At 38.6% G+C, this 12,500-nt stretch overlaps 2 protein-coding genes across 2 annotated transcripts in view; both read right to left on the bottom strand.

Moving 5' to 3' along the window:
* LOC128354596 (adenylate cyclase type 8-like) overlaps nucleotides 1-862 on the bottom strand; it is an 18,239-nt gene extending 17,377 nt beyond the window's left edge. Inside the window, exons 1-2 of the mRNA XM_053314811.1 lie at nucleotides 795-862; nucleotides 362-649 (exon numbers count right to left, since the gene is read on the bottom strand). Coding sequence (XP_053170786.1) covers nucleotides 362-649; nucleotides 795-862 — 356 coding nt within the window. The remainder of the gene's footprint in view (nucleotides 1-361; nucleotides 650-794) is intronic.
* Nucleotides 863-11,343: 10,481 nt separating this feature from the next.
* dnajc27 (DnaJ (Hsp40) homolog, subfamily C, member 27) overlaps nucleotides 11,344-12,500 on the bottom strand; it is a 5,307-nt gene continuing 4,150 nt past the window's right edge. Inside the window, exon 7 of the mRNA XM_053314547.1 lies at nucleotides 11,344-11,780. Coding sequence (XP_053170522.1) covers nucleotides 11,648-11,780 — 133 coding nt within the window. The 3' untranslated portion in view covers nucleotides 11,344-11,647. The remainder of the gene's footprint in view (nucleotides 11,781-12,500) is intronic.

Here is a 12,500-nt window from a genome sequence, read left to right as displayed (position 1 = left end):
ACTTTTTTCCGAACTTTTTTTGTTTTTCTTGTGCTCAAACTTTTTTTTTTCTTGTGCCAGACTTTTCTGGAACTTTTTTTTTTTCGAACTTTTTTTTTTCTTGTTCCGGAACTTTTTTTTTTTTTTTTGCCCGGCTTTTTTTTCTTGTGCCGAACTCTTTTTTTTTGTTTATTGCCGGACTTCTTTTTTTTTTTCCACAGACTTTTCTTTTTCGCCTGTCTTGTTTTTTTTTCTTTTTTTGCCTGGCCCTAATACTCCGTACGAAACACTGACTGAAGATGTGAAATTAAAACAATAAAACAATAAAAAGATTGTTGATGACATCACTGCGTCTTCCAGTCGATGACATCACTGTGCGTACCTGTTGATGTCGGCGATGTAGGCGTCGGTGACGGTGATGCGGTGCCGTCCCCTCTCCAGCCCCCCCGCCAGCCGCAGCGAGTACAGGTTACGCTGGTCGATGATGTTCCTGACGGCGTTCTGCCACAGAAGCTGCTTCCTCTTCAGCCCGGGGGGCGGGGCTACATCGGTGCTGAAGGTGATGTCGCTTGTCTGCCTCGCCGCCGCCGAGCAGTCGCCGTTCTCCAGCAGGGCGCCGTGGTTGTCCATGGTTACGAGAGCGGGCGAGGCCATCCTCCTCCTCTGAGACCTGATTGGTGGAGAAGAAGCAAAGTTAAAACTAAGACGTCTTTATGGTGTTTTAATTTGAAATATCTACAGGAAGTTAAAAGAAGTAGAGCAACCTTTATTAGAGGGTTTTATTGTTTGCGACCACAGATTATAAAATAACGCACTGAGCCACCGTGACGTCACACATCGGCTCCGTTTGGAAGCCTCGACTTTGCATTTCGACCGCCGCCATCTTGGGTTTTTTGGAGCCAGAAGTGACCATATTTGACAGATTGAGGGTGGAGCCAACCTTAAAGCTAGCTGATGGTTGTTAGCTCGGTTAGCACGCTGCATTTACTGTGATGATGCTAACAGGATGTAGTTTTGAAGCCTCGACAGTCGCCATCTTGGTTTTTTGGAGCCAGAAGTGACCATATTTGATAGATTGAAGGTGGAGCCAACCTTAAAGCTAGCTGATGGTTGTTAGCTTGGTTAGCACGCTGCATTTACACTCTACGGTCAACTGTGATGATGCTAACAGGATGTAGTTTTGGAGCCGGCTTCAGGAACTGTTTTTCTTGCAGGTTTTTCTTCCTACCAACTGAAAGCTTTCTTGTGGTTGTCTTTGTTGGTTTGTTTGTTGATCACAGGCTGAAGCCGGCTCAGTAAACCTCTCAGTTGATCAGATTGAGTCGGAAGTATCAGGGCTAATCCAATCAGGTAGCAGCACAGTCACCTGCTATCAATATATGACCTTAAATAACGTCTGATGAAGGAAGGAGGGAGGAAGGAAGGTAGGGGGGAGGAAAGAAAGAGAGAAGAAGGGAGGGAGGGAGGGAAGAAAGAAGGAAGGAAGGAAGAAGAAAGGGGGATTGAGGAAGGAAAGAAAGAAGGGAGGAGAGAAGGAGGGAGGGAGAAAGAACAGATGGAAGTAAGGAAAGGAAGGAAGGAAGGAAGGACAGGGGAAGGAAAGAAGGGAGGAGAGAAGGAGGGAGGGAGGAAGGACAGATGGAAGGAAGGAAAGGAAGGTAAGGAAGGATGGAAGGAAGGATGGAAGGAAGGAAGGAAGGACGGACGGAGAAGAGAACTCCTGATACAGCTGCTCCAAGTCCGGAGACCTGAGGAAAGGAAAGGAAGGTAAGGAAGGATGGAAGGAAGGATGGAAGGATGGAAGGAAGGATGGAAGGAAGGAAGGAAGGATGGAAAGGAAGGAAGGAAGGAAGGATGGAAGGAAGGATGGAAGGAAGGAAGGAAGGATGGAAGGATGGAAGGAAGGAAGGAAGGATGGAAGGAAGGATGGAAAGGAAGGACGGAGGAAGGAAAGAAGGAAGGATGGAAGGATGGAAAGGAAGGACAGAGGAAGGAAGGAAGGAAGGAAGGTAGTAACCTGCTATCAATACATGACCTTAAATAACTTCTGATGGCAGCAAAACAGCAACGAGATAATGAATCCAAAGAAAGTTTCAATTCCTTTTTCAGGTTGAAGCTAAAATAATTCAATAATTAAGGTTTTAGTGACGGTTCGAGCAGGTAGGTGCAGGTAGAACAATGATGTCACACAATGTTTGATTTTTGCAGCTTTTCTCAAACTACATAGATAAAATTTGAGATGTTTTATGAGCCGCTTATTCAGTAAATGCTCCAGTGAAAAGTCAATTACATAATTCAGAGCTAATTTATGAACAGAAAACACTCTACTTCAGTTCCATTTATAAGAGCTCAGTGTTAAAATATAAAATCTAGTTTCATCTCCACAGTTTGAGGGAGACTATTTCCATCATTTACACATTTCAGGAGGAGAAAGTTGATGCTATATTGTGTTTAATTATCACCATCACACATACTTCATGCTCTTTAATGTTTCTAAATTGAATGATACTCTCTGCTCTGTCCTGGTGTTTAGAATAGAATAGAATAGATCTTTATTGTCATTGTCACCAGGTACAACGAAATTAAAAGTGCTGTCCAGTCAGTGCATCATATATAAAAATAAAATAATAATAAATAAAATAAAATAAAAATAAAATAAAATAAATATATATCTAGACACATTCACCCCTCCACACATACATCAACACACGGACAATACAAGAACTTTCATCAACATACAATCATTTTTGTTATTGCACATTAGCTCCTGCTTTTGTTGAGAGTGGTTATTGCTGTTGGGTAAAAGCTGGGGGGGGGGTCAACTTGCGACTGCAGAGGCTGTGAGCAGGTTGTGAGTGAGTCTCACTCTCAGAGGAAAAGCGAGGGGATTGGGGGGGGGGGTTGGAGTAGGGGGGGGTCAGAGTGTAAATACTAATAAATGAGTTCTGCTGTATTTATGTGACAGAGACGCTGACGAGCTACAACGAATGATTACTCGGACATTGGCGGTAACCATGGTAACGCTAATTGGAATCGCCGTGCTTTAAAGGTGATTGGTGCTGGTGTGTGTGTGTGTGTGTGTGTGTGTGTGTGAGTGTGTGTGTGTGTGTGTGTGTGTGTGTGAGTGTGAGTGTGTGTGTGTGTGTGTGAGTGTGTGTGTGTGAGTGTGTGTGTGTGTGTGTGTGTGTGTGTGAGAGAGTGTGTGTGTGTGTGTGTGTGTGTGTGTGTGTGTGAGTGTGTGTGAGTGTGTGTGTGTGTGTGTGTGTGTGAGTCTGTGTGTGTGTGTGTGTATGTGTGTGTGAGTGTGTGTGTGTGTGTGTGTGTGTGTGTGTGTGTGTGTGTGTGAGGAAGCGAGTGATCCAGAAGTGTTAACAGAATAAAGCACCGAGCTGATCACAAGCTTCACAATGAATTAGTCACGCTGCTCTCAGGTCGTAAAACTAATCGATACGTTAAAATCCTTTTATTCCTTCGGCCACGAGGCTCCGAACGCTCCGAACGCTCCGAACACATAACGAAGCCACAACACTGATCTTTGTTCTTCAGTGGTGCTGACTGAGAGGATGAAGAGGATGAAGATGATGATGATGATGATGATGATGATGATGATGATGACAGCTGCTGTATCTCTTGTTGTTGTCTTTTACTAGATCTTATTCTAATTATTCGATTCATCATGAATGGGCCGACTGCAGAAATGAATTAATAAAGTTTTCTGATTGTAAATATTAACACTTTAATTTAGATTTTAATAAAAAGCTTCAGCTCCATGAGAACATGAGAACATCATTATGTATTATAATTAGGGCTGTCAGCGTTAACTCGTTAATCGCGATTAGATTAATGCAATCCATAACACGTTAATTTTTTTTAATTTCATTTTAATGTGTCAAGCCTTTTTGTCCCTTCTCCTCCCCCGTAGACGGCTCCTCTAGCTGTAGCGCTATGCTTTGAAGTGGCCTCCTGCAGTAAACCTACCGCGCTGATGGAAAGTAAGAGAGCTACTGGACTTTTGAACGGCTTGTTTAACTTTAACCCTTGTGTTCTCCCTTCCTTCCTTCCTCCCTCCTTTCCTTCCTTCTTTCCTCCCTCCTTTCCTTCTTCCTTCCTCCCTCTCTCCCTCCCTCCCTCCTTTGCTTCCTTCTTTCCTCCCTCCTTTCCTTCCTTCTTTCCTCCCTCCTTTCCTTCTTCCTTCCTCCCTCTCTCCCTCCCTCCCTCCTTTCCTTCCTTCTTTCCTCCCTCCTTTCCTTCTTCCTTCCTCCCTCTCTCCCTCCCTCCCTCCTTTGCTTCCTTCTTTCCTCCCTCCTTTCCTTCTTCCTTCCTCCCTCTCTCCCTCCCTCCCTCCTTTCCTTCCTTCTTTCCTCCCTCTTTTCCTTCTTTCCTCCTTCTTTCCTCCCTCCCTCCTTTCCTTCCTTCTTTCCTCCCTCCTTTCCTTCTTCCTTCTTCCTTCCTCCCTCCCTCCTTCTCTCTTTATTTCCTCCCTCCCTCCTTTCCTTCCTTCCCTTCCTCCCTCCTTTCCTTCCCTCCTTCTCTTTTTCTTTCCTCCCTCCTTTCTTCTTTCCTCTCTCCTTTCCTTCCTCCCTCCTTTCTTCTTTCCTCCTTCCTTTCCTTCTTTCCTCCTTCTTTCCTTCTTTCCTTGTTTCCTTCCTCCCTCTCTCCTTTCCTTCCCTCCTTTCCTTCCTTCTTCCTCCCTCCTTTCCTTCCTTCTTCCTCCCTCCCTTCCTTCCTTGACTCAAGGACAACAGGAGGTTTAACTTTAAAACACTTCCAGACGCTTCAGTTGACAAGTCAAAAGTAAAATGCAACCTGTGTCAAACGGAGTTTAACTACCACCGGAGTACGTGGAGTTTGAGTTAGCACCTCCACGCTAAACACCCAGGTGCAGCCAAGCCAGCCTCAGCTCCACCAAAGGACCATTTTGGAGTGTGGGAGTCGCAGCAGAGCCGTGATTGATTCCCAGTTAAGACACTCTGGTAAGAAATGCTTTACATTATGGGCTTAAAACTGCCTTCAAATGGAAAATAACAGGATTTTAAACATGACATTCAAAACGCCATTAATCGCGATTAACTATGGAAATGCTGCGATTAATCTCGATTAAAAACAATTAATCGTTTGACAGCCCTAGTTATAAATGAAGATAAAGTAAGATTTTAGTTCACTTATATGAGTTAATGTGTGTGTATGTGTGTTTTGTACCAACCTGATTGTGTGTATTTCAGTCTGTGGAGGTCAAAGGTCGCCTCTCATCCTCCTCTTTTTCTTCTCTTCTTTTACTTCCGTTTTTATTTTAAGATCTTCAGTTTCACTTCCTTCTTTGTGAGTTTTGTTCCTCGAGGTCCGTTTCCTTCATCACTCCTCCTCTTCCTCCTCGTTAAACTTCTCTCTCTCTTTTTATTTTTAGATCTCTCGTGACTCCTCTCGTCTTTTTCTCTCCGTCCATTTCTTACTTTTCTTCTTCATCTCTTCTCACAGACGCAGACGAAGCTTCTCCCTCCGATTAAACTCATTAAACTCACCGATCCTTTAAACCTTTAAACTCTCACACTTAAATATTAAAGTTAAACATCTCTGTTCTTATTAATCTGTCCAGCAGCAGCAGCAGGGGGTCCAAACCTATCTGAAGAGAAGAAGAAGAGGAAGAGGAGGAAGAAGAGGAAGAGGAGGAAGAAGAGGAAGAGGAGGAAGAGGAGGAAGCAGCTCTGAGTGGAGCAGAAGAAGAAGAGAGGAAGAAGAGGAGAGGAGGAAGAGGAGGAAGCAGCTCTGAGTGGAGCAGAAGAAGAAGAGAAGGAGAGGAGAGGAGGAAGAGGAGGAAGAAGAGGAGAGGAGGAAGAGGAGGAAGCAGCTCTGAGTGGAGCAGAAGAAGAAGAGGAAGAGGAGGAAGAAGAGGAAGAGGAGGAAGAAGAGGAGAGGAGGAAGAGGAGGAAGCAGCTCTGAGTGGAGCAGAAGAAGAAGAGAAGGAGAGGAGAGGAAGAGGAGGAAGAGGAGAAGAGGAGAAGAGGAAGAAGAGAGGAAGAAGAGGAGAGGAGGAAGAAGAGGAAGAAGAGGAAGAGGAGGAAGACGAGAAGAAGAAGAAGAGGAAGAAGAGGAAGAAGAGGAAGAGCAGAAGAAGAAGAGAAGGAGAGAAGAAGAGGAGAAGGAGAGGAAGAGGAGGAAGAGAGGAAGTAGCTCTGAATGGAAGAAGAGGAGAAGAGAAGGAGAGGAGAGGAAGAGGAGGAAGAAGAAGAGGAGAAGAGGAAGAGAAGCAGCAGCAGCTCTGAGTGGAGAAGAAGAAGAGGAGGAAGAAGAAGAAGAAGAGGAGGAAGAGAGAAGTGGAGCAGCTTGAGGCGACGAGCTGAATCCTGAAACGGAGACAAACGTTAACGACAGATTAAACCTGAGAGTCCAGGTGCATGATGGGATTGGCCGACCTCCAACCGGGTCAGTGTGTGTGTGTGTGTGTGTGTGTGTGTGTGTATATATGTGTGTGTGTCTTCCTGTGTGTGTATATATAGGTGTGTGTTTTCCTGTGTATGTGTGTATGTGTGTGTGTGTGTGTATGTGTGTGTGTGTGTGTGTGTGTGTGTGTGTGTGTGTGTATGTGTGTGTGTGTGTATCAGGGTTATTATAGTTCAAGTAGTGAAATTAAAATAATTCCCATTGGAATATTTTTTATTATTTATTTTTTTATTTATTTCTATTAAAATTATTATTTTAATATATTTAAGTAAATATATAAGTTATATTTTAAGTTTGTATTAGTGGTGGGCCGTTATCGGTGTTAACGTGAGACTCTTATCGGGCGATAAAAAAAATATCGCTGTTAATCTATTCTCAAAGTTGTTTGTGATGCATTTTGGAAACAAGAGATGAGCCCCTGGTCTAATGGCCGTTCTCAAAGACTCACTTTTAGTCATTATTTGGGTAGCACACATACTCTGAATGCCTTTGACAGAATTCAAAGGAGCCATTTTAATCTAGATTAATTCCAAGATTACAGTGAGATTAATCTAGATTAAAAAAATTAATCTATGCCCACCACTAGTTTGTATATTTAAATACTGTAAAACAAACTCATGTTCTGTGTAAAATGTAACGTTGGGTGCATTTAATAATAATTAAAGAGTCTTGAGTCGTGATTTGTGTTTTTTTATTATTAAAAACAAAACAATCCAAGAGAACGTGCACAAGAACCGTAGAGACTGTAACACACACACACACACTTTTACACACACACACAGATACACACCGTAACACACACACGTGCACACACACGCGCACACACACAGTAATACACTCTCACACACACACCTACACACACAGTAATACACTCACACACACACCTACACAGTAACACACACCCACACACACAGTAACACACACCTACACACACACACACAGTAACTCACACACACACACCTACTCTCTCTCACACACACACACACACACACACACACACACACACACACACAGATACACACAGTAACTCTCACACACACACACACACACACACACACACACAGTGTGAAACTGCTGACACTTCTTCTTCTTCTTCTTCTGCTTTATTGCAAACGCGACTCTCTCACGGCAGGAAACGCATCATCAGGAAGTCAGCTGATTGAAACGCGTGAAGAACTTTCAGCTCCGAGTCTCGAGGTACGGAGGTCAAACCGTGACTAACCGCCACGCTAACTTTAAACAGCTTTAATAAGTCATACATTCCTCACACACACACACACACACACACACACACACACACACACACACACACAGACACACACAGACACACACAGACACACACTCACACACACACACACACACACACACACACACACACACACACACACACACACAGACACACACACACAGAGACACACACACACACACACACACACACACACACACACACACACACACTCACACACAGACACACACACACACACAGAGAGACACACACACACACACACAGAGAGAGAGACACACACACACACACACACACACACACACACACACACACACACACACACACACAGTCTCTGCAGGTTTGACCCACTTTGAACTTTTATCGTATATAAAATAAATAAATAATAAACGACGAGTCGACAGAAAATAAAACTGATGTTCCACTCGTTGATTTATTGAGATTTAATTATTAATTTATTTATTTTACTTTTATTACGTCTTTTTATTAATTGTTAGCATTTTAAATTAAATACACATTAAATTTAACAGTTTGTTTGCTAATTATTTTATTTATTTTTCACATTAAAAGCATTAATCTGCTTCCTGTTTGTCTTTTTTTAACTTGATTTTTAATTTTATTGATTCTTTTCAATTTGTTTAAATTACTTTTACTATTTTAAACATTTTCCATCTCTTATTATATTAAAGTTTCTTTTGTATTATTATTATTATTATTATCAATATAATTAAATTTTTATTTTTTAACTTAAAAGTAAAAAAATATATAAATTAAATCTCAAATAAATAATAATACATTAATAATAATAAATAATACATTAATAATAATAAATAATACATAAATAATATAATAATAATTTATAAAATAGATATAAATATTAATAATAATAATATTAAATAAAAAATAATAATAAAAAAAAAAAAAAAAAAAAAAAATATTAATAATAATAATATTAAATAAATAATAATAATAATAATTTAATAATAATAATAATAATAATAAATAATAATAATAATAATAATAATAAATAATAATAATAATAATCACATTAAATCGACAAGTGTAATCTCAGCCTGCGTTAGTTTATTTCTGTAAACACACATTATGTAAAAATATAAACTATGGAAACGTGTTCATGCTCCGTATCAAACACCACGCCTCGAACTTCTCTAACTTCGACCAGCACACACAAACAGAAGCACTAAAAACTTCTTTTACTTCAACAGATTAAAATGTTCATGTAAACTTTTTATCATCGTGTTCAGGTGGAAGACAAACTGCAGTTTAACAAACTCAGCTTTTATTCTGAAAAGTGAGAAATTAGTAATATTATTAGTATTATTAATTAAAAAGAGCAATTTAAGTAACATCTGTTTTTCCCGTTTCGAGCTTTAAATACTTTAAATTATAACAAACAGTTAATAAATAAACAAATTTCATTAAGTTTAAATGTGAATTTTAATATATACTTAATTAAATAGAGATGATCAGTCTGACGGGAAAGTTTAGGGAACTAATTATTTATTTAAAGGGGGAAAAATTAAGTATTTTGTACAACGAGGGAACTATTTAACATTTAAGGGCAAAATTTCCTAAAATGTAGTTTAAGGGAACATTTCGACAGTTTAAAGGAACAAATAATAAATAATGTCATGGCACAAATGGACAGTTGAAGGATATAAATCTGACACTTCAGGGAACTAATTAGTTACTGAACTGAACTAATTACAAACTTGAGAAAAATGGGAACAACAGCTTGACACTTGGAGGAAATAAATCCGTCACTTGAGGGAACATGTTCGTTAACTCAAGGGAAAAATTAAGTATTTTGTATAATGAGGGAACTATTTAACATCTAAGGGCAAAATTTGTTAAGAAAACTAAATGTAGTTTAAGGGAACATTTCGACAGTGTGAGGGAACAGATAATAAAAAATAATGTCATGGCACAAATGGACAGTTTGACATAAATTAGTCACTTCAGGGAACTAATTAGTTACTGAAATGAACGAATTACAAACTTTAAATCATTTTGGGAACTAATAATGTATTTGACTAATAAGGTCACATTGTAAACAAGTGTATTTAGAGAGCGTGACTCACTCGAGGGAACTAATGGGTGTAAATTAGTCACTCAAGGGAACTAATGAGAGTAAATTAGTCACTCGAGGGAACTAGTGAGAGTAAATTAGTCACTCGAGGGAACTAATGGTAGTAAATTAGTCACTCGAGGGAACTAATGGTAGTAAATTAGTCACTCGAGGGAACTAATGGTAGTAAATTAGTCACTCGAGGGAACTAATGAGAGTAAATTAGTCACTCGAGGGAACTAATGGTAGTAAATTAGTCACTCGAGGGAACCAATGGTAGTAAATTAGTCACTCGAGGGAACTAATGGTAGTAAATTAGTCACTCGAGGGAACGAATGGGAGTAGATTAATCACTCGAGGGAACTAGTGAGAGTAAATTAGTCACTCGAGGGAACGAATGGGAGTAGGTTAATCACTCGAGGGAACTAGTGAGAGTAAATTAGTCACTTGAGGGAACTATCGGGAGTAAACTAGTCACTCGAGGGACCTAACGGGATAAATTAATCACTTGAGGGAACTAATAGGAGTAAATTAATCACTCGAGGGAACTAATGGGAGTAAATTAATCACTCGAGGGAACTAATGGGAGTAAATTAGTCTCTCAAGGGAACTAATGAGAGTAAATTAGTCTCTCGAGGGAACCAATGAGAGTAAATTAGTCACTCGAGGGAACTAATGGTAGTAAATGAATCACTCAAGGGAACTAACGGGAGTAAATTAGTCACTCAAGGGAACTAACGGGAGAAATTAATCACTTGAGGGAACTAACGGGAGTAAACTAGTCACTCGAGGGAACTAATGGGAGAAATTAATCACTTGAGGGAACTAATGGGAGTAAATTAGTCTCTCGAGGGAACTAATGGGGAGTTTAAAAAATTAGCAACTGGAAGGCACAAGTAAGGGAACTAATAATACATTTGAGAGAAAGACAAAGTAGGAAACAAATGAATCTGAAGGAAGAAAGAAGAACTTAAGGGAACAGTTTGAGGGAACAGAACAGTCAGTTAAGGAGGAAATGTTTTTAAGGTAGTAAAACTGCTCCGCTTGGTTTCAGTTACATCGTGTTTTTAGGATTTTGGCAGATTTTAATACGGTTTGATTATTAACGACATTAAACATGCGGTTAGCTTATAACTCGTTAACGTACGTTTGGCAACCGAGCGTTAAAATAAATCACGTTAACGTTTAAATACTTTAAACTGAAGTCGAGTCAGTTTTTATTCCACTTAACGTTTAATATGATCCGACCTTTGACCTGCTGCTCGCTCTGCTCTGACGTCATCGACACACACACACACACACACACACACACACACACACACACACACACACACACCTCATACGGAAGATAAAGACCGCCATATGGAAAAAAAAAGGTCTTCTACAACCTTAAATCTTAAAGTTGTGATTTTGTCGTTTCGGCTTTTCCTCAAATTTTTTTTCTCTTTTTCAAAATGTTCCCAAAATATTTTTTTAATCTTTAATTTAAAGTTCTGAGTCAAACTAAAAAAAAAGAAACCTTTAAAACATCTGAAATATCAATTAATGTTAAAATCTGAACGTTTTATAAAGTGTGTCTGTGTATATGTGTGTGTGTGTGTGTGTGTGTATATATGTGTGTGTGTGTGTGTGTGTGTGTGTGTTAATAATATAAAATAATAAAATAAAACTCTCTGAAGCTTTTTTCCTCCTCGTGTCGCTCTTCATCCTCCGTACACTGAGTTAAAACAAGTCAAACCGGCGCCATGGCAACGAGACGACACGTTAAATAAAGAAAAAAAAACGTGAATAAATAAATTTAAATTGCACGGCGGCAGCAAACAGGAAACAGGAAACAGGAAGCAGGAAGCAGGAAGCAGGTCCGGCGTCTCAGCGAGGCTTCAGGTGAGTGTTACGTGTTATTTGATGTTTTTCAGCAGCGACGTGCGAGCGTTCACGACGGCCTTGAACGCATCCTCGCTGCCGGGGGCAACGCACTTGTCCGGGTGCAGCAACACCGCCAGCTTCCTGTACGCCTTGTTCACTTCCTCCCTGGAAACAAAGCAGGTAGGAACCAAAAGTTACAGAAAAATATTTAAATAAAATCAGGTTTAAAAACAGCAGGTTCATGCTTTTAATTTGAAAAATAAATTAAAATTATGACGTAAAACTAATAATAATAATAATAATAATGATAATAATAATTTGCAAACAAATTAATGAAGAATAGTTAATTGTTAAATAATAAAATAAATAAAATAAATAAAATAAATAAAATAAATTAAATAAATTAAATAAAATTAATTAAATAAATTATATAAATCAAATAAATTAAATAAATCAAATAAATCAAATAAATTAAATAAATTAAATAAATCAAATAAATTATATAAATCAAATAAATTAAATAAATCAAATAAATCAAATAAATTAAATAAATTAAATAAATCAAATAAATTAAATAAATTAAATAAATTAAATAAATCAAATAAATCAAATAAATTAAATAAATTAAATAAATTTCAGGGAAAATAAAATAACTATCAATAGACTTAAAATAGTAAAAAAAAAAAAAGCTGAAAAAAATATAATAAAAAAATATAAAATCATATTAAAGAAGTTCAGTTGTGACTTTTTATCTTTCTCTTATAAATTATTTCTACTAAAACTTTCTGGTTAAATAAAAGAATTCAGACATTATTTAACATGTAGAGGAAATAAAATCCCTTCAAAATAAAATCTGCTTTTATAAATAATAAACATTTCTCTGAA

Source organism: Scomber japonicus, chromosome 24 (genome assembly GCF_027409825.1).
Source record: "Scomber japonicus isolate fScoJap1 chromosome 24, fScoJap1.pri, whole genome shotgun sequence".
NCBI classification, from domain to species: domain Eukaryota; kingdom Metazoa; phylum Chordata; class Actinopteri; order Scombriformes; family Scombridae; genus Scomber; species Scomber japonicus.
This window is presented reverse-complemented; position numbering and strand designations above follow the sequence as displayed.